We start from the raw sequence: 27645 nt of genomic DNA, 5'->3' as shown, positions 1-27645 counted from the left end.
TTCTCTTCAACATCTTACATAATTCTCAGGAATTTACATCGTATGAATCGGAAAAAATGCATTAGCGTTACTAAGGAAAATAAGCCCGGCACTCAACCAGCCCTCAAAACAGACCGTGCGATCAATTATTTATTCATTCATTTATCCATCGCAGCTGCCATATTCATATACATTTTAAAGAAGAGCTGTCCCACTTTTCAAAAGACACATTGTTGTCAGCAGCCCCGCACCATGATACTCTTGCCATTACTGTTGTTTCTGTCCTCCCAGTTAATGATGATGTACACTATGGAAAATAGTGCTCTTTATCGAAATCCGGCAGACGACTTTTCCGTTGGCGATTTTAAGCGTGATCCTTTCCATTACCTATGGGCAGAGAAAATAACATCGTCCATGGTGGAAGATCAGTTTGACTGCACTTTCCTTTGTGTTGCTGAACCAAAGTGTTATTCTTTCAACATGGCGGCATATCCTGACTCGAAAGGTCTTTGGCTGTGTGAGTTGTTGGCCACTGACAAGTACAGAGTAACTAAAAAGTTTCACTCTAATGCTACCTTCCATCATTACAGTCCATGGGTAAGTGACAAACGTATTTATTTTCCACTCTCTTCAGTTAGACTAAAACGTTTTACGCTAATGTTACCTTCCGTCATAACAACTCATGGGTACCATTTTTGAATCAGGCCTACAATACGTCTGCTTTCTTATCAATACAGGTCTTTAAAAGTTGTATATTATGACTAATGTTCTCTTTGTTTAATATTTTCAGTCGTCATGTGAAGGCGATCCTTGCAAGAACGGTGCTGACTGTGTTCCTGAATATGAGTTGAATTCGTATCGCTGTCACTGTAAGCTGGGATTCTCGGGAACAAACTGTGAACGTAGAGGTATAAGTTAACAAATTTTATTATTATTATTATTATTATTATTATTAGTTTTCATACATATAACAACGGTAAAAGACTGAATCTATAAAGCCTTAGGAAGGCTACTTGCAGTTTCAAGACCGTTCTTGGGTGAGTGTGTGTTGGATGGGGGATGGGTGGTGGTGGGGGAGGGGGGGGGGGTGATTTTAAGATAAAAAAGCATGAAAGCTTAAAAAGCCTTCCATTAGAAAAGAACATTTCGGTGGCGGTGGGGGGGGGGGGGGTGGAAATCTTTTGGGTTACAGCTCAAACGGATGGAGCAACCTTAAACTATCTGTTTTCCCTTTCATAACCTTATAACAGGTTAAAATGGCGCTTGTTAGAGAGAAGTTTTAAAAGAGAGGGAACTTAGGAAAGTAGAAGGGCACACGAAGACGTTGGGGTAAGGATCCGATGAAAGAAGGTTTCCTAGACCTGAGGCCTTCCAAGGGGGGTAGTCTTGTCGCCTTGTCGCATCCTTCTGTGTGCCTCTGTCGCCTAGCCAGCGGAGGAAATTGTCGCTGTCGTTTTTCTGTACAAATTCATATGTCGTTGTCGCTACAAAAATTTGTCTCTGACGTTTCTCTAAAATAAGGCCGCTCGTAATCTTAACGCACTAATTTTGACGAGTATACGTGTGACGATGCAGGGTTATTTCGGCGCTATAACCTCCAATTTTAAATAAAATGTTTAACATTTTTGTAAAACTCTATTTTCGATAATAACCATCAACAAAAGTTCAATATTCCAGATGTCTACATCTATGTTAATGGGGCTTGAGGCTAAATGCTATGACGACTTCAACTGTACCCCGCGACCGACACATTTATGAATAAATATATTTTAAGCGGGATGATTATAAAATAAAACACACGCATGCGCCCCAGTGCTAGATAAGGTCAGGTGTTTGCAAGTATTTCAATTTTGTCTCCATAATTTATTATCAATGACATGCAGCAATGTTAATCATTAATATAGCATTCTGTGTAAACGTATTCGTCAAAAGGCAAAAAAATAAACTTTATCTCCAGCGCACAGTCGGTGTACACTCACACAGACTGCAGGCTGCGAACTGATCCGAACTCGCTGTTCGCCGTAGATGCTTCATAATTTTATGATGAATCGTCAATAGTATAATGGTCTATGATTGGAAAAATAAACTGCCAAACACTGCACCAAGTTAAGGCTGAGAGATCAGTGTGCTAAGAAATAAATAGAGAATATCGAGAAGCAAAAAGACGCTCCAAAATCAATGTCATCTGTCCCCGTGTACACAGAGTGCAGTGCAAGTTTCTAGCTCGCTCATGTTCGCTGATCGCCATATAAACTTAATGACTTAATGCTTTATCTATCCGATACAATCATCCATATTATAAAAAAGGACTGCCAAACAATGGTCAACAAAGCTAAATATTTGAGACCGTGAAAACCGATTAGCTATGAAAAGCGCTAACTCACCTTTCGTGTCTTTCTTTCCGTAACTCTTTTCCACCCTTTCCTTCTTTCTACTCTTCTTGTTGGTCTTTTTCTTGTCTTTCTTATGTTTACCCTTGGCAAACAATTGGCCGACTCTCACCCGACCCTAGATCACCTAAAACAAGAAGATCTTTAAGATCTTACAAACCGCGCTTTTAAAAGTTAACTGTTTTGGTAGCATGAGTGACCCGAAGAAAAAAAAACGAAAAAAAAAATATCGGTTTTGAACCTATTTCCAGCAAATTTGGCACACTGGAAGCTGAGAAAATTACTCTATTTCCGGTCATCATTTTTCAGCTCTTTTCGTCATATCCCCCCCTCGGGAGGGTTTTGTAAAGTTAGCGAATTAGTTGCAAGCCACCGTAATGGTGATTGCTGTCAGCGAAATGTTTATTTGCTAAAAAATTGCGGCCAAATCTTTCGGAGATGGAAGTCAGGACATTTGTAAGGATACAGAAAGTAATTTGGGACCAGTTGCTGACTTGTAAGGCTGAAATTATCCAGAAGTAAGGTTTTTTTAACGTGAACGTAACGAAGGCCACGCGGTGAATAAATTATCGGCTCTTCTCACTGTCTCGTTCTGTTTTTTGTTTCGTTCTCTTTTGGAGTCCGCCGAGGTCATTTTTTCGTCTGAATAACTTGAGAAAAGTTCGAAAAAGATGTTCCTCTTGAATTTTCAGCTTTCAGGCAATAATCCTGGATTTTTTTGACCGAAACGTAGGTTCACTGGTTATGTTAATGTGTTTCGGTGGCTATGGGCGACCGTCGCTTCCTTTGTCGACTCACGCAATGAAGCTAGGTTACAAAAAAAATCTAATAATATTAAGTTCTGGTTTTGTTCCATTTCGTTGAAATTTTAATATGATGAAGCTGGATTGTTAACGAATAGATTTTAATACTGCCGATATGAGGTAGCTATTAACACTAAAGTGATATATCGCTTCGATGTCAGGGTTTTGAAGAGATTTTTTTGCAACGTGTAGGTTCGGCGTGATTTTGTAATCTGAGATTTCTGTTGACCCTGAAGAAACAAGGTTTGGCGAGTAAACATTACCGATTGCGTAATTCAAAGTTGGCCGAGTGGAGATCTGCGTCTGGTCTCCGACAAAAAAAAAAACAAGAAGATCTTTTAGATCTTATAACCGCGCTTTTAAAATTTAACTGTTTGCTTAGCACTACCGTCGGAACGTAGTGCACATTTCAAAGCAGTCATTGATGATTCTTTTCTTACTGTAGACATCACATCACTTGATCAACACAAACTGTATTATTGCACCATCCGTGGTAGCCGTTGACAAATCTCCGATGACGTAATGGTCCTAATCTAGAACTTTCTTCGGGATATGTATGGGCATGAACGATATGAACCACACCATAATAATACTATTAACAACAGCTTTCTTTCTTTAAAGACATGATTAAATTTGATTGGTGTTTTCCACGAGTAAAGGGCTAGCAAAGTAGTCACACAAGTCATGTAATTTAATAATGAAACTATCCCGACCGATGTATCGACTTTAGTCACTCTAGTGGCTACAGATTGAAAACGTGACAGAAAATTGGCGTTACTTTCAATTCTCACCAAATTTGGACAGTGGGAAGATCTCATCATTAGCCAATTACAGGCCATTTTTCAGCTCTTTTCCTCACATCCTCCCCCCTCGGGAGAATTTTGTCAAGTTAGCTAATTTAGTATGCAAGCAACCGTAATGGCGGTCGCTGTCGACGAAATGTTTATTTGCTCAAAATTGGGGCAAAATCTTTCGGAGATGGAAGTCAGGACATTTGTAAGGATACAAAAAGTAATATGGGACCAGTTGGTGGCTTCTAAGGCTGAATTTATCCAGAAGTAAGCTGTATTTTCGTTTTCGTGCCGAAAGCCACGCGGTGAAATATTATCGGTTTGTTCTGCTGTCTTGTTCTGTTTTTTCTCTTAGTCATTTTTGTAGCCCGCCGAGGCCATTCTTTCGCCTAAATGAGTTTAAAAAAGTTTGAAAAAGATGTTCCCATTCAAGTTTAAGCTCTCACGCGATAATTGTGGAGTTTTTTGGCCGAAACGTCGGCTTTGTTATGTTCGTGTTTTTCGGTTGCTATGGGCGACCGTGGCTCCCTTAGTTAGGTCAAGTCTGGGGAGTGAGGTCACAAAAAATTCTAATTAATTCTGGTTTTGTTCGATTTCGCTGAAATTTTAGCACGATAAAGCTGGATTGTTAAGGAATAGATTTACCTTCTGCCGATGTGTGGAAACTATTAACGCTAAAGTGATATATCGCTTCGATGTCAGGGTTTTGAAGAGATTTTTTTTGCAACGTGTAGGTTCGGCGTGATTTTGCAATCTGAGATTGTTGCTGACCCTGAAGAAACAAGGTTTGGCGAGTAAACATTACAGACTGCGTAATTCAAAGTTGGCCGAGTGGAGATCTGCGTCTGGTCTCCGACAAAAAAAAAATTAAAAAAAATAATAAACCAAGGGTAGAACATGAATCGCGCTCGGCCCATGGCCGCGCGGTTAATTAACAAGAAGATCTGTTAGATCTTATAACCGCGCTTTTAAAATTTAACTGTTCGCTTAGCACTACCGTCGGAACGCAGTGCACATTCCAAAGCAGTCATTGATGATTCTTTTCTTACTGTAGACATCACATCACTTGATCAACACAAATTGTATTATTGCACCATCAGTGGTAGCCGTTGACAAATCTCCGATGACTTAATGGTCTTAATCTAGAACTTTCTTCGGGGTATGTATGGGCATGAACGATATAAACGACACGATAATAACACTGTTAACAACAGCTTTCTTTCTTAAAAGTCATGATTAAATTTAATTGGTGTTTTCCACGAGTAAAGGGCTAGCAAAGTAGTCACACAAGTCATAAAAAAACCCTATCCCGACCGATGTATCGATTTTGGTCACTCCAGTGACCACAGATTGAAAACGTGACAGAAAATTGGCGTTACTTTTGATTCTCACCAAATTTGTCGTATCCCCCCCCCTCGGGAGAATTTTGTTAAGTTAGCTAATTTAGTATGCAAGCCACCGTAATGGCGGTCGCCGCCGGCGAAATGTTTATTTGCTCAAAATTGGGGCAAAATCTTTCGGAGATGGAAATCAGGACATTTGTAAGGATACAGAAAGTAATTTGGGACCGGTTGCTGGCTTCTAAGGCTGAATTTATCCAGAAGTAAGGTGTATTTTCGTTTTCGTGTCGAAAGCCACGCGATGAAATATTATCGGCTTGTTCTGCTGTCTTGTTCTGTTTTTTCTCTTTGTCGTTTTTGTAGCCCGCCGAGGCCAGTCTTTCGTCTAAATCAGTTGAAAAAGGTTCGAAAAAGATGTTCCCATTCAAGTTTAAACTCTCAGGCGATAATTGTGGAGTTTTTTGGCCGAAACGTCGGCTTTGTTATGTTCGTGTTTTTCGGTTGCTATGGACGACCGTTGCTTCCTTTGTTAGGACAAGTCTGGGAAGTGAGGTCACCAAAAAATTCTAATTAATTCTGGTTTTGTTCGATTTCGCTGAAATTTTAACACGATAAAGCTGGATTGTTAAGGAATAGATTTACCGCCTGCCGATATGTGGTAGCTATTAACGCTGAAGTGTTATATCGCTTCGAAGTCAGGGTTTTGAAGAGATTTTTTTTTGCAACATGTGGGTTCGGCGTGATTTTGTAATCTGAGGTTTCGGTTGACCCCGAAGGAAAAAATATCTGGAAAAGGTCATTTCATCGACGATTCAAACAAATATAAATATGTATATGTTCCGAGCTAAATTTCTGGTGAAAAAATATAATTTTTGACGAGCGCTGGGTTTTTAATTTATTCCCGCGAAAGATGAGATTTATTGTTTCAACAGCTTTTGGCGAGTAAACATCACAGGTTGCGTGACTCAAAATTTGGCCGCGTGGAAGCTTGGGTCTGCTCGCACCGAAGTCGAAAAAAACAAGAAGATCTGTTAGATCTTATAACCGCGCTTTTAAAATTTAACTGTTTGCTTAGCACTACCGTCGGAACGCAGTGCACATTCCAACGCAGTTATTGATTATTCTTTTCTTACTGTAGACATCACATCACTTGATCAACACAAATTGTAATATTGCACCATCAGTGGTAGCCATTGACAAATCTCCGATGACGTAATGGTCTTAATCTTTGTAGAACTTTCTTCGGGATATATATGGGCATGAACGATATAAACGACACGATAATAACACTGTTAACAACAGCTTTCTTTCTTAAAAGTCATGATTAAATTTAATTGGTGTTTTCCACGAGTAAAGGGCTAGCAAAGTAGTCACACAAGTCATAAAAAAACCCTATCCCGACCGATGTATCGATTTTGGTCACTCCAGTGACCACAGATTGAAAACGTGACAGAAAATTGGCGTTACTTTTGATTCTCACCAAATTTGTCGTATCCCCCCCTCGGGAGAATTTTGTTAAGTTAGCTAATTTAGTATGCAAGCCACCGTAATGGCGGTCGCCGCCGGCGAAATGTTTATTTGCTCAAAATTGGGGCAAAATCTTTCGGAGATGGAAATCAGGACATTTGTAAGGATACAGAAAGTAATTTGGGACCGGTTGCTGGCTTCTAAGGCTGAATTTATCCAGAAGTAAGGTGTATTTTCGTTTTCGTGTCGAAAGCCACGCGATGAAATATTATCGGCTTGTTCTGCTGTCTTGTTCTGTTTTTTCTCTTTGTCGTTTTTGTAGCCCGCCGAGGCCAGTCTTTCGTCTAAATCAGTTGAAAAAGGTTCGAAAAAGATGTTCCCATTCAAGTTTAAACTCTCAGGCGATAATTGTGGAGTTTTTTGGCCGAAACGTCGGCTTTGTTATGTTCGTGTTTTTCGGTTGCTATGGACGACCGTTGCTTCCTTTGTTAGGACAAGTCTGGGAAGTGAGGTCACCAAAAAATTCTAATTAATTCTGGTTTTGTTCGATTTCGCTGAAATTTTAACACGATAAAGTTGGATTGTTAACGAATAGATTTACCGCCTGCCGATGTGTGGTAGCTATTAACGCTGAAGTGTTATATCGCTTCGAAGTCAGGGTTTTGAAGAGATTTTTTTGCAACATGTGGGTTCGGCGTGATTTTGTAATCTGAGGTTTCGGTTGACCCCGAAGGAAAAAATATCTGGAAAAGGTCATTTCATCGACGATTCAAACAAATATAAATATGTATATGTTCCGAGCTAAATTTCTGGTGAAAAAATATAATTTTTGACGAGCGCTGGGTTTTTAATTTATTCCCGCGAAAGATGAGATTTATTGTTTCAACAGCTTTTGGCGAGTAAACATCACAGGTTGCGTGACTCAAAATTTGGCCGAGTGGAAGCTTGGGTCTGCTCGCACTGAACTATGAACCGCGCTCGGCCCATGGCCGCGCGGTTAAAAAAAATAAACCAAGGGTAGAACATGAACCGCGCTCGGCCCATGGCCGCGCGGTTAATAATCTGAATACCCTAATAAAGGTCAATAAAAAAACCTGGCGAACTCGATAATGACGACAATCTCTGGCGCGTGACTCGGGATCGTAACAAGCGCAACGGATGACGTTGACGACCTTTGCTCCTTTGTCTTTGAGTTCTTTGTTTTACGGGATGTAATAAGAGACTGACTAGTTAACATACAACTCTTAATTCTTAACTCTTTGTAAAGAGTGTTGAATGATGGTTTGTTTTTGTTAATATTTGTACAACTGATCTACCATAAACGCAAACAATAGAGCTCCAAAAGAGTCACGCTGGCCTTGTCAAGTCATGACAGTCATGTCGCTGTCGAAGAAAAAAAGTGCAGTTGTCGCTTTGTCGAAATGAAAAATGGATTGTCGTTTTCGCAAATTGTCGCCCCTTTCATGTCAACTTCCGTCGGCTGTCGGTACTTTGGTAACAAATTGTCGCCACATTTTGACGCAATGTCGCTTGTCGCTCAAACCCCTTGGAAGGCCTCAGACCTGAACTGCAAGAAGGCGCAAAACGGTGGAAAATATTATTTTCCCAGAGTCGGCACAGTAAGCGGGACTTCTGAGCCAGCCGGTGAACACCAAAGCTAACTTGGACATTTCAACATTTCTTTGCAGAAAATAAAAGCTGTAGCGAGATTAAGTTGCGCGATCCCAACGCTCCAAACGGATCATACGTGATCGATCCTGATGGAGAAGGTGGCGTGATAGCTTTCACTGTTGACTGTGACATGACTGACAAGAACAACGTTGGCGTGACGGTCATCAGTCACGACAGCGAAAACACAACACTGGTGCAGGGATGTGAGCCGAAAGGCTGTTACAAGCGTGACATTCACTACACTGGAACAAATCTCCTTCAGCTGGGAAAACTAACGGCCATATCTGCCCACTGTGAGCAGTTTATCAAGTACAAATGTCGTCACTCAAGGCTCCTGCTGAACGGTAACATGTTTGGCTGGTGGGTGTCACGTGATGGGGACAATATGACTTACTGGGGAGGAGCGAACTCCATTCATTTATACAAGTGCGCATGTGGGGTAACTGGCACTTGTGCAAACTCTGGATATGGATGCAACTGTGACGAGAATGACAATGTGTGGCGCGAGGACAGCGGTTTGTTGACAAACAAATCTCACCTTCCCGTCATGCAGCTGAGGTTTGGAGATGTAACCCCTTCTACCGAGCTAGGGTATTACACCCTGGGAAAACTGAGGTGCTATGGAATACCCACCAAATAAACACATGCTTGACCTGTAAATGTATCAAGCATTTTAATGATAACGACCTTAACGTAGCCAAACGTTACTCCGGCTCTAGATAAATCACTTCATAGAACATATAGCTAACAGATTATTCTGTTACGAATTAAGAAAGCTACAATACATAACCATTGCATTGATCAAAGGGTCCTAAAGTAGTTTGACTCCTATCTAAGTGATCTTCAACAGAAATGGCTACTAAATGTTGAGCTATCTGTTGCGCGTGGTGCTATCTAGGGTTTGACGAATAAAAACGAATCAATGCTTAAAATACCTAGAATGGTCACATCAGAGACTTGCTAGTATTAAATATATTCCCAAAGATAAACACACAAAATAAAGTTAAAGCCGCCGAGAAAGGCTTCAATAAATAAATGACATGATTATTCATATGGTATTAATACGAAACAACTGCGTTAACAGTACGAGGACCATCAATCTTCACAGCAAACACTTTGTCACGCTTTATGAAAGACACCCTAACATGAGAATGCGAGTATGATCTTCTTTAACCTTGAGTGGGACACAAGGTAAAAGCAGTATATGGTACACTGTTAATGCGACATCTTTTCAAGAATTGCCGCTCGCTTAATTAGGGAAGCGATAAAAATTAAAGCTAATGCCAGTCTGGTAACACATTTAAACTACGCGAGTAGTTTTTTTAAATTTTTTTTTTCTAAATTGCCTCATAGCTCTCCAAAAACACATTTTCAGTATGGCCGCTCTGCCACAACATTTCGTCTTGTTTATTTGCCGCGTTCCTTCAAAAGACACCAACGTCGCTCGCGCACCAGCTGCTCTCGCTCGTTAAGAAATGGTAAGCGTGAAGCGTGCAACTATTTAGCAAATAGATTCCATGTTGCCGTGCGGCTGTTCAGTATTAGTCAAATCATAGTTAATAGAGGGGAATGGTTATGAGACTCGACAAAATTCTTTGTTGTAAGATGTTTTAGTTTTCTTTTTGGCCTTGACCGTGCACAGAACACGATATTTGTTTACTACTGACCAAGGAACTAACCAATAGAATTGTTTTGATTACGTAACTCATGCATAGTGTTTGAACGCAAAACAAAAGATTGCGCACGGTCGTTGGCCCTCAAATATAAATCTTGGCATCCTTGTTAGCTCCTTTGATGTTTGCCGAGCTTCATAACCATCTCCCTCTATTAACTATGGTCGAATCTAACTGGGATCCCTGTTGCAACCATCAGTAGCTCTAAAAACCTACCTAAAAAAACTGACCTGCAGTAAAGCAACAACTAGCAGCTGAGATAAAAATTGGGCCAAAAGCTAACTCGTCATTATCGATCAGAAAAAAAGCGAAAAGCGCGAAACACTTTTACAATAAAAGACAAGTACAAGCCTCTTCATAGTGATAAACCTGCACGCAAACCAAAGTGTTAAGTTTGATCCAAGAACTACACCGTGGTAACCGTACATACAGTCCGGGGGGACCTTCAATATGAAGAGATGAAAAGGTCGGGAATTCTCATGGTGGGGTATCAAGGATTCTGTACGGAGGTCTTGAAGAAACGCCACTATATTTAGTTGTCAAAGTATATTTTAGGGTGCACTCGAAGAAATAATAATCAAAAACGCCATTTTTTCTTTCCTTGATCGATTTCAACTGGTCTCTCGCTATCTGCTGGCCTTGGCTCCTTTCCTAAACAGCGGCTGGTAATCAAGCCTATACCGTTTTAAGTGGAATCTTTTAGGGGTCAAAGAAAGCTTTAACCACACCCAGATTGGTCTCCTTAAGGGGTTTCATCTAAATTTAGCCCCTGCCCCGGTCGGGGGTGCTCCGACGAGCATCCCCGACCGGGCTACCGTATTTTGATGACATGACTAGAAAATAGCTTTCTGAACACACCTTCTGAAACACCGAGCTCGTTACGAGTACCTAAAAACTATACCCGTAACTTGAATTTCGCAAACCTGATTTTGTAGGTATCTTAGGTAAGACCATGCACTCATTGTGGAGAAAACTAAATTAAATTGCTAGTGCTGTTGTTGTAGTAGGGAGACCAATCATTTCAGGCTGTAACGAGCTTACATAAAGAATATCATTTGTTGATACGTAACTTCAGCCTATATCCAAACACAAGTACAGGCGTCATCGATTGTTACTGTCAATTAACTGTATTGATGGAAAAAAGACTCCTAGCTTGCAATATATACATCGAACTGTTTGCAAGTGAAGAACAGTGGGGCGTTATAAAACGAAAACTGGCATGGGCGCTGAGCATTTGGATACACTCTTTCTTTGTTATGAGAATATCTTTTATAGCGGAGCTCCGGCGGCCCGAAGGGCCGCCAAGCGGAGTCCCATACTCATATAGGGAAGAAAAGGAACCCATGAGTTGATATTCTCATGGTTATCATGGCTAGCGGTATTGCTCGTGGGCGCGTACGCATGACGGCGGCGACGGCCACCGCGACGGAGTCGCGTAACATGGCGGCCATACTCCAAATAATAGGTTGACAGAAACATGCAGCCTTTGTTTACCACGTACGTCTTTAATATTGGTCATCCATGTTATGATCAATTGAGAGCTGTCAAAACAAGCTATCTACTGATCAGTATCACGTGACCATATCGCGGGCTCAAGTTTACAGCACATCTAGGTTACGTGTTTTTTGAAGTTGACCGCTGGCCAAGTGATTATTTTCGATTGGATTGAGGGCTCATATCAGGTTAACTTGTTGCAAACAAAGCAGGATTGTTCGGAAACCGGTTAACGCTAACCCAGGATTAAAAGTTAACTGAATTATAACTTTTTGTTCTATACAAATGTTTTTTGCTGCTTTGTTTTGTGTATATGGTGATTATTAAAACTCAAAACAAAAGGCTAAACAATATACAGAAAACCTCACCGCAAAGTTACAAAACTCAAATCAAAATTCTTCCTTTTTCTGGGTTAGCTTAATCGGGCTCTGAACAACCCGGCCCAGGAGCTACGCTTTTAGGCTGGCCTAAATAAGAATGTCGAGGCTGAAATTTGCGAAATTTTAAGAATACTTTAACAATAAACCCGAGGCTGAGATTTTGTAAAGAATATACATATAAGTTTGTGTGTTGAAAATTTGTAACTACAATACAGTTAAAACTGTTTTTTTTTTTTAACATGCTAAACCGAACAAAATTCTTCCTTTCTCTAACCCTAAACGGCAAACCTGTAGCCTTAAAGCAATAAAAACAGCACCAGCCGTATGTTCGATGCCAATATATAACATTGCTGTGAAGTTTATATGAAATAATTCATATATATGAACTGCGGTTGTAGATGAAAGTGAAGAATGATCATCGCAGTAAATTTTCCAATTTAAGCAATTGGAAAGAAGAAGCCTGAAAAAATCAGGGCTTCAACGGGATTCGAACCCGTGACCTCCGCGATACCGGTGCGATGCTCTACCAACTGAGCTATGAAGCACACATTGGGAGCGCCGTCAATTTATTGAGTTCATATCTTCCGTGAGGAGTGAAATGATGTGAAGTTTATATGAAATAATTCATATATATGAACTGCGGCTGTAGATGAAAGTGAAGAATGATCATCGCAGTTCATCATATCAGGTTTTAATGCCTGCAGACTGGATCCAAAATTACTTTAACACTATCCAGACAACAAATACATTCGAAAACAGATACGTCATACGCTACAATCTTAGAATATTGACTAGAGTATTTCAGCCTAAAATCGGCACAGAAATTAGCCTGCGTAGCAATCTTTTCCGTTTCCTTTCAGGCAAGCGGGAGTCGCGCGAGGGCACGGGGACAGAGGTAACAAAAAATTAGTGGCAGGGGGGAGGGGCACCCCACCCCCTCCCCCCGTTCCTAACTTTTGCTCTCCCCCCATGCGTTCGCACGACTTGCTCTTGGCTCTCGCTTTCTCCCGTTAAGAGGAAACGGAAAAGACTATTACGCAGGCTACACAAAAATAAGAATATTCAGCCTCGGAAACACAATTTTCTTATAAAAAAAAAAAAAAAAAAAAAAAGAAAAAAAAACTTAATAGCGTTAGGGTTAGCGTTAGAAAGAGATAAAAAAACGTTCTTTGGTAAAATTGTTTAAAGTTGTGAGCTTTCAACAGCCAGTCTGCTGTCTTCGACGGACAAAACTGAAATGATAAAATAGACCTAAAAGTTTTAGAATATAACAAGCGAATGGAGACAAAAAGATCGTTTAGTACAAGGCGAAAAGCATATCAGAAATACGAAACAATGTGCTAAAGGCTCCAATGTAGCGAAACATGCCTGGACCTTTGATCATACCATCGACTTTGACAATGCTGAGATAATTGACAAAGGCAACAGCCGCATTAGAAAGACGCTGGAATCCTGGCACACAGCGAAAACGGCCGAGGCCGATAACAATTCGTGCCCTCTGCCGGGACAATATAACATTCTTTTAAACAAACACTGATTTTACACTTAAGCATTCTCACATTCTTTCACACGTATTCTATTTAACATGTGCCATTCGCTTGTTATTCGCTTGCTAGGATCAACGCTATCGAATTAACTTATCACTTATCACTACCCACGATGAATTCGATAGCGTTGATCCTAGCAGTATGCAGGACACCTCTCATATATGAACTCAGTTAAATGACCTTACTCTCCATGAGTTCTCGTAGCTCAGTGGATAGAGCGCCCGCCCGGTGTTCGGGAGGTCATGAGTTCGATTCCTGTCGGGGACTCAGAATTTTTCTTTGTCCTACGCTCGTGTCATGTTGATTAATTCACCTTCACATTTCATTACCGAGCTTAAAATTCACCATCTTTATTAACTTATCGATAGCTGTAGTTGGGCATAAATATAGAGGATATAGCATCTCAACATGTAAAAAACGTTTTAACATTTTGATCCCATTTGACAAGCATATTTTCGGGAAATGGACAAAAAAAGAAGCCTTAATAAATTTGATGAGACTCAAGACCGAACAGATAAAAAAATCCTACATAACGTAGCCTAAAATTAACCTACAAAGCGTTGAAAGCATTCTAAACCGCGTAACAGCATTTTAAAGCATTTGGGAGAATTCCCCTGACGGTACACAGTCGGATGTCGTCATCCCTGGTCATTTTTATGCAATAGGCATAGTATCAGGTAACTGCATTGTTTGCGGAACAATGCAAACAGCAATGAAGATGGCGGGTCCGTTGGTTCTTCTCCTGTGCCTGACAGCTTTCCGTTTTTTTGCGTCGGCTGATCTGTTGTCGGAGTTCGTTCATCATGCAGTTGTGGATCCAGAAGAGAAGATGAAACTTTAGTGGACTGTGGACTGGGACACAGAAGCGGTGTCTTTCGCTCTAAAGGCGCAGACAACTGGCTGGGTCGGGTTTGGGTTCTCCGATTCTGGGCAAATGGCCGGCCGTGATGTTGTAATAGGGTGGGTCAAAGATAACAAGGCCGGATATCTTAAGGTAAGGAAGGAGCTCTACCGTGAGTTGTATTAGTTGTTTTCCTCTTATACTAGTGATAACCCGAACCGCCCTTTCAACAACATACAAATACACAAAGGAAAGGGGAAAGGCGTTTACATTTTTCCCCGTATTTCTTGCTGCTGAATACAATCAAACCTCGATTAACCGGAATTAAGCGGCCCTCTGTTAAGCGGTCACCTCTATCTAGAGGTCACCATTCAAAATTACCGAAATTCGCTTCACATGTTTACTATATATATTTGACCTCCATTAAGCGGTCACGCGGTCACCGTTTGGAAATTTTATTGTAATTCACCTTTGTTAAAAGGTCAACATGTTACATTAGGTGGTCAACTGGAGCACGGTTTTATGGTCGCAAAGAACTTTCGCTGGAGCGGAACAAAGTCAGTGTCTTGCTTCTCCAAATCACGTTACGCAACCACAAATCACAGACGACCATCACTGATTTTTTTTTACTTCATGCTAATGAGATGCCAAAGCTGTCAATGTTTCGTTTTAAGGCAAAGCTTGTCATTGCTATAAAATCTGTTGGTTACTGTGTGGACTCCTTAAACATACCTCGCGTTACAGTTGTTGTGAACAATAAATGTGGATTGTGTGCTTAGTTTTGTTCGCTTGTTTAACTCTTGCCTCAAATTACCACCTGGAGGGTGTCCGCTTAATAGAGGTACAGGTGTGGATAACAGGTTGAGTTTGACGCGACGAATACAGGTTTAAAAATCATGCAAGATTCGTTTAAGGGTTTTTGCTGCCTTTGTTTTTGTCTCGTGCAAATTAAAACAAATGCTTTTCTCACATTAAGTTTTTTTTTTCTTTGTGAGCGTTAAAAATAACACGAAAAACCGTTGATATTGCGTGACATTTTGACCCGATGGTCAAAAATATTCAAGGTACACCAACCTCTATAAGCGGCCAACCCCTATTAAGCGGGCCACCTCGCATTTCCCCGTGGTTGGCCGCTTAATGGGGGTTCGACTGTATTTTGGACCTTGAATAAACTCCCAGTGATGCGTGGCATTCTTTTAAAGATCTATTTCTGACAGCGTTAGATGAGCACGCACTAATTATACATGCTATGCCCTTGTTCGCGCATAGGGTGGCACTACAAGGACCCCTAACATTAAACACCGCGAGTCAAAGGTATTTCAGTTTTATACGTGCTCTTGACAGCATACTACTTTGTTCAACTCTAAACTTCAACCTCGACTCGGTGCAGCAGGAAGGATATAATACTGAATGAATTTCTGCTAGTGGCCAGTGCACTCACGTGTAGTTAAAATGCAGTAGATAATGATTTGTTTTATTTCAAATATTTCAGATAAAATTCAATAACTATATTATTTTTAGAAAAATTAAATAATTGAACAGCGAACAATCAAATGAAATGGTACTTTGTCCTGAAAGGTGGGTAGCATTCAATAAACGGCCTCCAGCAATACTTACCAAGTCCTCACCCCCACCCCAGACGCGTAGCTTCTATGTGTACGCATTGTGGACCTATTTTATTATGCAGTTCTTTTTACGGATGTCGCGCAATATCATATAAACGTGAAACCATCTCAATAGATCAGTTTATCATGCCGAATTTTGTAACCCGTTGCAACTTCACACAAATATGGGACCCAAACTCGTCAATTTTTACAATGAAATGTATGCTGGTTGACGGGGGGACAACGCTTGCCCCCCCCCCGAATGCATTTCTTTTTAAAATTGGCAGGCGAGGCTTATTACTTGTTTGAGTGTATTAAAATGATGCGGAAAAGCTTGACATCGTTAATAGATCCACTGTCGAGCTTAGAAACAGTCAGATTAGACAGTACATACGCAAGTATCTTCTCTTTTCTCTTGTTGTAGGATCGTTTTGCGGATGCGAGAGCACTTCCACCAATCGACAAACAGCAAGATTACGAGTTGACAAGTTTCCAAGAAAGTGGCGGGAAAACTGTGCTGAAGTTTAACAGAAAGTTTGACACGTGCGACTCGCGAGACAGGAAACTTGAGGTGAGGATATATATTTTTTAATTCAAAAAGGCAGAACAATTGATCCTGATGGTCTGAACATCCGTGAAGAAACATATTAACTTTTTCCTTTTATCACGTTCTTTTATTATGTTATTTTATTTTACCGTATGCTTGTCTTCAATTTACACTGTCAATTAGTTTTACGTATTTCCGGTATTACGAAAATATGCTACATAAAAACACGTCCCAATGTAAAATTCTCATTGCACCTGAAGAAGGCTGGTTTGGCCAGCCGAAATAAAGTACACCTTCATCAAAAAATCATCCTACGTTGTGTCGGTTTCTACTTTTGTATTCTTCAGCATATATACACTGGCTAACATACTTAAGATGCAGTAGTAGATCAGTTTACATTGATGTCATAAACAGTAACATTAAAAGGTGGGTAGGCTCCATGCTTAAGGAATAAATAGATAAAGGTACAGCATGCAAGGTCGGCTTCCCGCCCCCCTTATATTCTGATTTCCCCAGTGGAGAGCCCGTAGGCAGGTTAGATCACTTACCCGCCATAAGGTACAAAAATCTCCATAGGCAAACTTCTTTCACAAACTAGGTTATCCATAGAAACGAAAAGCAAAGTCCAGTGGACGATGTGTTTGGTTTATAGTAAAGGGAAGGATTTATTTAGGAGTGGGAAGAGAGACAGAGTTAATTCCTTCAATCCTACTTCCAGGTCCGCTCCTGTAATGTCTATTGCTGGTTTTATTGTAAGTGGGAGCCACTAAAGTCGTGTTCGCTTATCACACTGACGACCCCATGTCAGAAACGTACATAAAACATCACACGTTTAAAGGAGCTCGAACTATACTCCTGCTCAACAGCTTGGATAAAAAAAACATCAATGAAACTGGCTGGAACGAGTTCACTCTGACTGGAAAGAACGTAAGAAATTAAATTAGCCTTCTTCACTTAGAAGACTTTTCTGCATATGTTGGATTTTATGGACGTTGTAGTTATTCACCTTTTGCAGAGTCACGTTTTCAGTAGTGAGTCAAACCAGTTTTTTTAGTGGGTGTGTTCAAAAATTCGACTCAATTTGGCTTAAATTAAACACTAAATTGTTCAGCTAAAATTGAACACCAGTTCAGGTACTTGCAATGAAGTGGATTGTGATATCCGTCTATTTTTTACCAACTTAACCAGAACTTTTTCCTTTGTAGGTAACAATCCCAACAAAGGAAACAACCTACTGGTGTTCACTGGTCAAGGGTCCCGAGTTAAAAACCAAACGTCACCTTACAAAGGTATTAGCAGTTTGTATACATTATTTGTTTTCATTGGATTTTCCAGTATGTGTACGGCCGACTGTAAAGATTTGTCATCAAGAACCTTTTTGGGGGTACCTCTAAAAGAAATGGGAAGGGCGGGGAAGGGGGTAAGGAGGGGCTTTATTCACATCAGAAATCAGCAAACTCAATTTGGAAAGATTGCGCAATGTTAGTTACTGCTGAAGAACACACCTCCTGCCCACAAATAGTATACACGGTGTACATGTATAAATTGGTTTGGTTTGTAACAAAAGGTAGGGTTGGTGGGTGGGTTGGTACAACACTCGCTCCCAGGCTACTCTTAGCTAGCTTTCCGCAGTGAACTGTATCTAGGTAGCACCCCAACCAATGTTACTTGGGACCTATACTTTTTTCTATTCCTGAGTAGACGATAAAGAGCAATGCCATAAAGCCCCATAAAAGCTGGACATTTTTCTCTCAACATGCATTTCTTCTTCACCTATATATGATACACGCATTAATATTTTATCGTTTTTCAGTTCGAGCCCTTCGTACAAAAAGGAAACGAAGGTTTTGTCCATCATTTACTGCTACACGAGTGCGAAGGTGACTTTACCGACAAAGACTTCGATCAGGGAGTTGATTGTAAAGATGTTGCTGACATGTCGTATGCTAAGTGTAAAGATGCCAGTATCGTGGCTACTTAGGCTGTTGGAGGAGAGGTGAGAAGTCGAACTATGAGGGAATTCAGTGCTCTAAATCGCGAACCTTTCCTTACCAACGCTTGTCGTAGCGGTGTGTCCTTCGGCAAGAAATTCAGTTTTTCTCTCATTCACTTTTGCCGCGCGTAATTCGCTGAACATTTTCATTCGCTTGTTTTACCAACGGAGTATTTCTGATGTTTTTTTTTTTTTAAAGCTAGAAGCGTTATTTTTTCTCTGTTCTTGGAAAAAATAAAATGACCTTAAAAATATGTCTTCAAGCCTAGGACAGAAAAGCGCGGTTGATCCCGCTATTTCGAACTCTCAAGATATCACGAAAAATAGTTTGTAACAGCGGGAGTTGATTAGTTACCCGTTGTCAGTTAAGTTTTCAGCGATTTCTCAAATTGTAATTTCAGTTTTCAGCTATCGGCTAAAATTGCGTCTTTCCTGAGCTAACAGTTAAATTTTCACCAATTCTCAGCCGTCCGTTAAACCCCATCCAAACCCTAGCTCTGTACCCACCTACTTTCAAGATGGAAAGAAGTAACCCATTTCAGTGTTGCGTTGAAAAGATAAGTTGGAAGAAGTGAATTATGAAAGAATAATAATGGACATATGACAACAAACACTTGCGTTCCAAAAACTCGCTTCAAAGTTAGAAGAGGAAGGGAAAGAAATAAGTCCTTTAATTTGACTGGACTAACCATACTGATTGCGTTCTCACCAGGGGTTTTATTATCCGTCCCATGCTGGATTCCCAATTGGAGCAGATGATGTAGCGAAGAATCTTTTGCTAGAAATGCATTATGACAATCCAGACAACGTCGCAGGTAACTTGAAACGCTTTTGTTGCAAAGGTTTCAGGTTGTAAAGGTTTATCACACCTCGTGACCTTCAGAAATGCTCTAGTCTCTGTTCATTTTCGTGATTCTCATTAACACAAGTACATGATCGACTGAGCCAAGTGAGGAAGTACGTGACTAAGTCGTACATCTTTCTGTAACTCGATAGAAAAAAAAAGAACTATCATACGATGCTTTTATAGGTGAACATATGAAAGCTCGAGCAATTAAGGATTTGCACTCCGAGTGATCATGATATTTGAAAATTCTCTCAAAATTGCGCGAGCGTTTGGGCGAATGCAATTTAAAAGAATTTCAAATATCACGATATACAGTGCAAATCCTTACTTGGTCGAGCTTTCATACGATAACACGCTTATTATATTTATATCTCGGAGAAAATTACCAAAATACGCCTATTAATTTGCACTGCAGAGCAAATTAGAAAAGTGAAGCCTTGGAGCCGACTGGCTCCTAGCTACCGGAGCTTATCCCCGTTTCTGTAGCATGAAGCGGCTACGAGTATTTCTACTCCCCCTGGACGGGATTTTAATCCATCGCGGGTCACATCCCCGCAATTTGTTAGGTTTCCCCAACAATTCGCTGGTATCCATTTATACTCCTTAACCCGGACCGCTCGATCCGTGGACGAGCGTACTAACCATGAGAGCACTCTGACGTGCACCGAGCTTAACGATAAATTGGCCTGCTCTCAGTCAGTCAAAATGAAGTAATTTTCTCAGTCATGCAACGAACCTAACAATTGCAGCTCTCGCAAAGAAAATTTTCATTTTTATAAACATAACACAGGAGTTATGTTCTTTTTTTTTCTCCTCGCGGCCTTTTCGCGAAAGAAATAGTAAACATTTCCTGTGTGTACTTCTATCGAGTTATTGAAACTCTCCCGATTGCGAAAGTTTGAAGGTTTAGGAAGTTGCGGGAACACTTGCCTGCAGCTCGTGATCCTACGGCATTTCTTATTCTTCCAAACCTCCCCTTCCAAGAGGGGAATAACTCAGTCTAAAACTGAACGATGCATTACCACTATTTATTTAGGTAGAGTTGACGGCTCTGGTGTCCGTATCTACTACACCGACAAGCTTCGGTAGTTTGACAGTGGAGTTGTATCAGTGGGAGTAGCGGTTAATGATTGGCACATTATACCGCCAGAACAGAAACAGTGGATGTCTGTTGGTTACTGCACGGCAAAATGTACAAATGTAAGTATGGGCGTGTCTTCTCCAACAAAGCGTCCATCAAACTCTCTCGGCGCATCATGTCTCATGTGGGACCGAGTCAAATATGAGTACAGATTTTGCGCAACATCTCTGTAGCTCAGTGTGTTTTTCCTTCTTTTGTTGCTCTTTTCTGCCAAATCTAAGGAAGCGCTGTGGCCTCATGGCTGGTACGCTTGACTCCGGATAGAGCGGTCCGGAGTTCAAGCCCTGGCCGGAGCGACTAGGGGTATTTATAGTCCCCCTGGGTTGGATACTAGTCCAGCGCAGGGTTACCCTCAGCATTAAGTTCGCCGGTACCCATCTTGCCCAAGAACACGATGTGCCCCTCTCTACCCAGGTGTTTAAACAGGTACCGGCGAATTTAATGCTGGCCGGGGAGTGGGGTATCCCAGTGATGGACAAGCATTCCACCAAACCGGGGAGTACAAATACTCCTAGTTGCTTCATGCTACACGCATACCGGGATAGGTACCGGCCTGATGAGAAACTTGGTACGTATGCAGACTTCACCTTTACCCTCTGCCATGCAAATCTGTAAAGTAACAAGCAATTGCTGAAAACCTAGGAACCTTTCCTTGAAACCTTGAAGCGCGTTCGAAGACATACGTATATGTATGTTGTCGCGATATTTCTGTCAGCACCATCATTCTATATCACTGCATTCAGTTGAGCAGTCGGCGGCTGTTGCTCATTGCCAATCTGAGCTAAATAATGAAGTACGATAATCGTGACATCAATACAGCAGTAAGTTTAAACTGTAAGACGAAAAAAAAAAATAACAGTAAATAAAATGAATGCGATACAAATACCAATATGAATAAACTAAACAGCCGACTTATTATTATTATTATTTTTTTATTTCAGTAAATTATGAGAACAACGTCCTTACCTGGAGGTGGTGTCAACGTATTTGCTGCCTTGCTGCACACTCACTTGGCTGGTGATGCAATTATGGACACTGATGTCGCACAAAAAACTAGCTAGGAAGCAACTCGCTAAAATCGATTCAGATTAGAAGACAAAGCGAACAGACAATAAGCAATACACAGAAGAAGTAAGATAACGCATTTTTATCAAGAGCTCTCCAGGGTTTCTATCTCTAGTCCAGTTCCTGAACTCTCCCTTCTCCGCGCTATATAGGGGTTGAACCCAGGTTGTGAAGAAAAAGTTCAGGGTAACTTGCATGCGCATGCTCAGAACACTACCAATTCAACCCCTCCCTCTCCCCACCGTCCCCCCCTCCCAACATGCGTGCGCGCGCCGAGTGACCATGTACTGTAAAATTACAACATGAAATACCCACACAACCTTCCAAAAGCCTACCGTAGCTAAAAACGTACGAATGATACAGTAATCATTAGTCGTCATCTTCAAATCGCCCTATTAATGGTGGAAACTCGTTCTAATTACTTACTTTCAAACTTACATGCTTAAGTTCAAATGGCTCGCTCAAACGAGGGAATTGCGACATCTATGGTTAGCAGTTGACAATAAATTTATTTGGTATCGGTTCGTCGCGTGGTAAATGTTTGAAAGTGTTTCGACCTTTTCCAGCGTTTTAGTGCATACTTATTATTAACTGAATTTTGACACAATTTGCGACAGTTTTTCTTGCATTTTAGTATCGATTTTGGTCGCGTAGTTCAATATGCCGAATTCTTCAGTTGAACGACGATTTTAACCTTAGCGTGCTCGTCGACACCGCACTCAAATCCACTCAGATTGGTTCATTCTGAGCATGCGCTTGCGCCTGGGATGAACTCCCTATATATGGCGGGATAGGCGGGGGCGGGGGGGGGGGGGGTAGTTTAGGGATTCGACTATTCTATCTCTTAAAAACAATCGTAAATATTCACAGCTTGGTCGAACTTGGGGCGCCTGTGATGTTCCTAGCATTTTTTCTGTCTCTTTCTTTCATCTAGGCCGTGCTATCTGGACTAAACATTTTCGTAATGGCAAAGAACTTCCAGAGATTGCTCGGGATAACCACTACGACTTCAACTTCCAGGTACTGTCTATCGAATATGGAACATTGTTAATTACATAAGACAGGGAAAAATTTGAAAGCCTACAGTGCCTGGATCTCTTTATCTGGTTAAATTGCCTATGACCAGCGCAGGCTTATTACATACTGTGAACTGTGTCAACCAGACGCTATGATTGGCCTGCGTCACAGACGCCACATACCGCAGGTTACGAAACGTGAGCTTTCAAAAACGACGACTCTAGACGGACACACAGACAGAAAGTCAGAAAGATAGACAGACAGTCAGTCAGTCAGAAAGACAGACAGACAAACAGACAGATAGAGGGGCAGATAATCAAATAAACAGGTGTGAGGGAGGGAGTGAGAGAGGGACTCAGGAAGTATTTGTTACACATCTAAAACTAAATTTAAAATCTAACTAAATTAGCGTCATATTACTATGAAAATATTTATAATATCCACGTGATGATATTCTTCGCGCGATCAATTCGTCCTCCATTCGAAAGACACGTTTTAAAATTTGACCTGAAAACATTCTTACGAAAGTCATGACTTTTTAGTGTCATGTCTTGTGGTTTGGTAGTACAGGGAAATGCCGAGAAACTTAGTAATAAGCTACAATTCTCATATTGATACCTTTTTCCATCCCACAATGGTCTTAAGACCTTAAAATATCTTTTACAGAAATTGAAATATATTTTTAACTTTTTTAAATGATGAAAATTTATTTTTTAACATTTTGGAACAGTAGTTATTAATTTCTAAGAATTATGTCAACCGCAAGGAAAACTGCATGATAAGTGAACCGTTAGCCTTAAAAGCCATAGACTGCTCGCAGTCCCTCTTTTGCTCGGAAATCCGTGGGGAAGAACGCAAAAAACAAAAACAAAAACAAAAACAAGTGAACGTGCGAGCATGACTGCGAACGTGACATGCGAGCGACGAGTAGCGCGGGTGTCTTCAAACGCCCGCGATACTTTCGACTTGCGGCTTCGATTGTGTTGCGTTCTTATTTGCGTTATTCCCCACGGAATTCCGAGCACCCCATTGAGCCTCTCTTAGCTTGCATTTTCCACCCCTGGTGCAACATGGTTGCCAACGAAAGAAGCAATCAAATCCGTTGGAGAGTCTCTCCGAAAAAAGATTTTTTCACAGGTTACCAGGTTAACCACTTACGTGTCAAGCATTTGTTTATAATAAAGCAACAGGCATGAATCTTAAAATTATTTTTGTTTCAGGACATACAAGTTCTCAGAAAGGAGATTAATATCCAGCCAGTGAGTAATAGTTCTTGTTTCTCTATTATTTTGTTTTTTTCTTGTTTTTCTTTTTGCTTTTTTGGTTTGTTTTTTTGTTTGTTTTTGTTTTTTTTGTTTTTCATTGCTAAATACATAGTTCACTGCATTCACTGGAAGTAACGCAATCAGCGGACCTGAGCGGCGAACTTGAGTGAATTTTGCTGCTACAACAAATCAAAGGGAATATTGGTACTAACATGATTAACTCAGCGTTATATATTATTTCAGAAGCCATCTTGTATCTCCTGGCCTCGTGATCTTTCCGTGGTCTAAAGTAGATCCATACAGTAAAGTTTTGTATGGACTACGAGTAGTCCCTCATTCGTTTAGTCTGTCGTGCTTGACTCGAAAGAAAACCGCGCGAGAAAAAATGGCCGCGCGAAATCCTGGAGGCGATAAATTAAAGAAGCACCCAGGATTTCGCGCGGCCATTTTTTTCGTGCCACGCACGACGGACTAAGCGAAAGAGTCTAAGTTTTATGCTTTTTTCTTTATTAGGGAGACCAGCTGATACATTACTGTAAATACGATTCCACAGGCAGGACCAAACTGATCAAGGTTAGTGTAGCGGCCGCCTTTCTATGCAGAACGGGGCGCGAGAAACATTGGTACGATCCACACGTCTAACAGTTCTACTCCGGTTTATTTTCCACGGTGTTGGGATGAATTATAACAGCTTGAACATGTTAAAGTTCAAAGTAAGGCATGACAGGATTTCCTTACCACAATGTCCGGATAAGATTGTCTAAGACTATAATGAAACGTACTCGGGAATGGCTTCGGGTGAAGCTTGAGTAAACAGGTAACAAAGCTACAAATACACACTGAAAATACACGGACGTTGCGAAAACGTTCTCCCAGCACGAGGAGCCCCTTTGTTAAGTCCCGTATTAGAACTAGGGGATGACGGGATGCCTAACGCAACACTGAACGACTGAGAAGGCGTTACAGTTAGAATCTTTGAAATCTCACAAATGATTAACTAAGTTGTAATGCCAAAGTTCTCCTCGGTTTGTTCGGTTGAGCCTCCTTTATTCTTACCACAGGGTGTTCCTGTCGAGGGCGTTAGCTGCTAATTGTCCTTGGGAATTTTGTTCTAAAATAACAAAATTCGCACTGTTTCAATTTCTATATTTCTATATTTCTATTTCAAAGTCTATAGCTAGCCCCCCCCCCCCTCCTCCTCTCCTGGAGGGGGGAGGCGAAAACTCTTTTGTCATTGTTGACAGTTTATAGACCAAAAAATTTGTGAACCGAAGTTACGGTAAAGCAGCAAATATACTCTAAGCGGTTTGAAATTATCGAAAAAAAATTTTACCCGAAAAAGGATATTTAAGAAGAAAACAGAGAAATAGCATCGTGAAACTCTCTGATGGCTTTTTTTTTAAAAGTGGCGAATTGTTCACGAATATGTTAACAGCGTTTTAAAACTTGAAGCGATGGAGGGTTTGTTTTCATTTTTTTCTGCGAATTTGGTCACTTTTGGAATAACAGGAAAAAGGCTTGTTTCATAATTCGAAAGCAAGAGAACAGGAACTGAAAACAACAAATCGTTTTTTTTTCTGTGCTCATCCTTATTCCTGTGTGTATTTAGGGAGGTATTTCCACGAGGGACGAAATGTGCTTGGATTTCATGTTCTACTATCCTCGCGTGCCTTGTGACGGTCAAGCGGTGCCAGAGTATAGCATTTAAACCAACTTACAAAACTATCAGCAAGTACTTGCAAGTATCACCAAAAGAGCATGAAAGATAGCGGAGTGGGGTCCGTCATATAGACTTCATTCCTAAGGCAATCCTTCTCAAGTTAATTTTAGATCAAAACAATCCCTGGATGGTAAAAAACGAAAAAAACAATCCCGTGATACGAACTTTTCTCACGTGGATACACAGGGAGCAGAGGAGTCCTCTTTGACCGTATTTCCAGTTAAATTCACCGTGCAATTGTAGCGTGAATCGATCTGTTGTTGATCACTGTACGTGATCGAACTGTAAACATGCGATCTTGTTACGCGTCTGTTGAAACCCTATCCGCTTAAATGTTCGGGCGACGATTCCAGAAAGCGAACCTTCCGTACGAGACACGAAGGAGTCACCACGACTGATAGCCCACAGTGATTGCTGTATGCGGCATTCGTCGCGAGGTAGGATAGGATTTCAACAGACGCGTAACACGATCGCATGTTTACAGTTCAATCACATACAGTGATTTTGAATCAACAACAGATCGATTCGCGCTGCAATTGTACGGAAATACGGTCAAATAGGACTCCTCTGTTCCCTGTGGTGGATAGAGCGGCTTCACTGACAAAACATTTTATCCTCCTCGAGAAAATCTACGCAACGCGCGTGGTAACATCAGCTGGAAAAATGCCGGGTACCATCCCTGAAAATAACTTGAGAGGGTTAAATTGTATGGGGGATTACTATCTCTCTTACTCTTTTTCATCCTCTCTTTTAATTACATAAATCTCGTTCGCCAAATAGGACCTGGAAATAATTCATTGTAATCGTAACAAATAAATGTCTTTATCATTCGATGTATCCTTTTTTATTGGCCGAGAGCCCACCACGTGACCTCCATTAACGGCCTACAAATAAAGGGACATTCACGCGCAATACCTTATAAATGTGCTCTGCTGCAAATAATATTCTAGCTACTCGTGCGTAATTTTACCCACGCTCTTGTGTGAAACAAGGCAGATATCTTCCCTGAGCTGTCAGAGAGTGATTTAACCCTAACCCTTATAGCCCTAAAACATGAAAACGAACTTGGTGATCGAATGATAAAACAATAGGTCTTCTGCAACGTGCTTTTCAAGAACACAGCGATTTAGACATTGAGTAAGTCATAATGTTATCAGAAATGGAAAGAACATTTACGATAAGCTTCAAGAGACTTTAGACTTTTGAAAGCTTAAATGTAAATTTTGGATTAAAATGCCCCTTGGGGGTAGTCTACTGCATTTTCGCTCAGTCCTCTTCTTACAATGACTTGCTTTGCTTCTTTCCTAAGTAATGATGTAAACATAACATCCCCAAAGCGTAATCCACTTGTCGAAAAGGAGATCGACTGGACGGATCGGATGGTCAGTGACTTCAGAAAATACGAAGATGATGTTAAAGAGGTGTTTCCAGTTTGTTCGCTCTACAACTTGACAACCGTGGCTGTGAGTACCCTTAGCACTTTTTTGTTTAATCCGTTCTACAAGCCTGCAAAAAGGAATTTAATCCATTAAGTATTAGCAAAGTTTCCTTGCATGCTCAGGCCTTAAATATAATATATGACAATGGTTATGAGGCCTGACAAACCTTGTAGGGTGTAAACACACAATAGACACCAAGACTAGGTCGACACCAAAGTTGAAAGTCCACGATCATGCCATATCTTGCTCTGCGCTCGCGCACTTGAGTTCATTAAAGTGACCAAAACTCTTCCATTTCCAGCGTTACTGAATTTTGTGTTTCATTTCCCTAAATAGTGGCGTAATTGCTTCTTCTTCTTCTGGGAGGAGGGGGGGGGGGGGGGTTGTACTCAGGAAGGCAATTACCGAAGTAAAGACCTTTACTTACCTTTTTTTGAAATTTCTACTTGCTCTTCTCCAGGCATTCTTTTGTTTTATTCAAGTATAGTTGACAATTGTGGTATTTTATGCCGTTGTTTACAGGACACAAAGAATCCTATCCTGATGGTGCCCATACCGGAAATCACCGCGCCCCTGCCGCCTAATAAGTCAAGTTGCCCTGAAACCACTTCAGCTCCCGTGCCAGCTGACA

At 40.9% G+C, this 27645-nt stretch overlaps 1 protein-coding gene and 1 pseudogene across 1 annotated transcript; both read left to right on the top strand.

Annotated features, from left to right (window-relative positions):
- Window positions 1-231: 231 nt before the first annotated feature.
- Window positions 232-10904, top strand: LOC145501878 (contactin-associated protein 1-like). The gene is made up of 3 exons (XM_081481264.1): window positions 232-576; window positions 770-887; window positions 8459-10904. The coding sequence occupies exons 1-3, from the start codon at window positions 232-234 to the stop codon at window positions 9079-9081; spliced, it is 1086 nt and encodes a 361-aa protein (XP_081337390.1). The 3' UTR covers window positions 9082-10904.
- Window positions 10905-14253: 3349 nt separating this feature from the next.
- Window positions 14254-27366, top strand: LOC145501781 (DBH-like monooxygenase protein 1; annotated as a pseudogene).
- The last annotated feature ends 279 nt before the right edge of the window (window positions 27367-27645 follow it).

The sequence above is a fragment of the Orbicella franksi genome, chromosome 10 (assembly GCF_964199315.1).
Source record: "Orbicella franksi chromosome 10, jaOrbFran1.1, whole genome shotgun sequence".
Classification (NCBI taxonomy): domain Eukaryota; kingdom Metazoa; phylum Cnidaria; class Anthozoa; order Scleractinia; family Merulinidae; genus Orbicella; species Orbicella franksi.
This window is presented reverse-complemented; position numbering and strand designations above follow the sequence as displayed.

Coding starts and splice junctions, on each gene's coding strand:
- LOC145501878 (XM_081481264.1), top strand. CDS start 232: ATGATACTCTTGCCATTACTGTTGTTTCTGTCCTCCCAGTTAATGATG. Junction 577..769: donor TCCATCATTACAGTCCATGG/GTAAGTGACAAA, acceptor TAATATTTTCAG/TCGTCATGTGAAGGCGATCC. Junction 888..8,458: donor AACAAACTGTGAACGTAGAG/GTATAAGTTAAC, acceptor ATTTCTTTGCAG/AAAATAAAAGCTGTAGCGAG.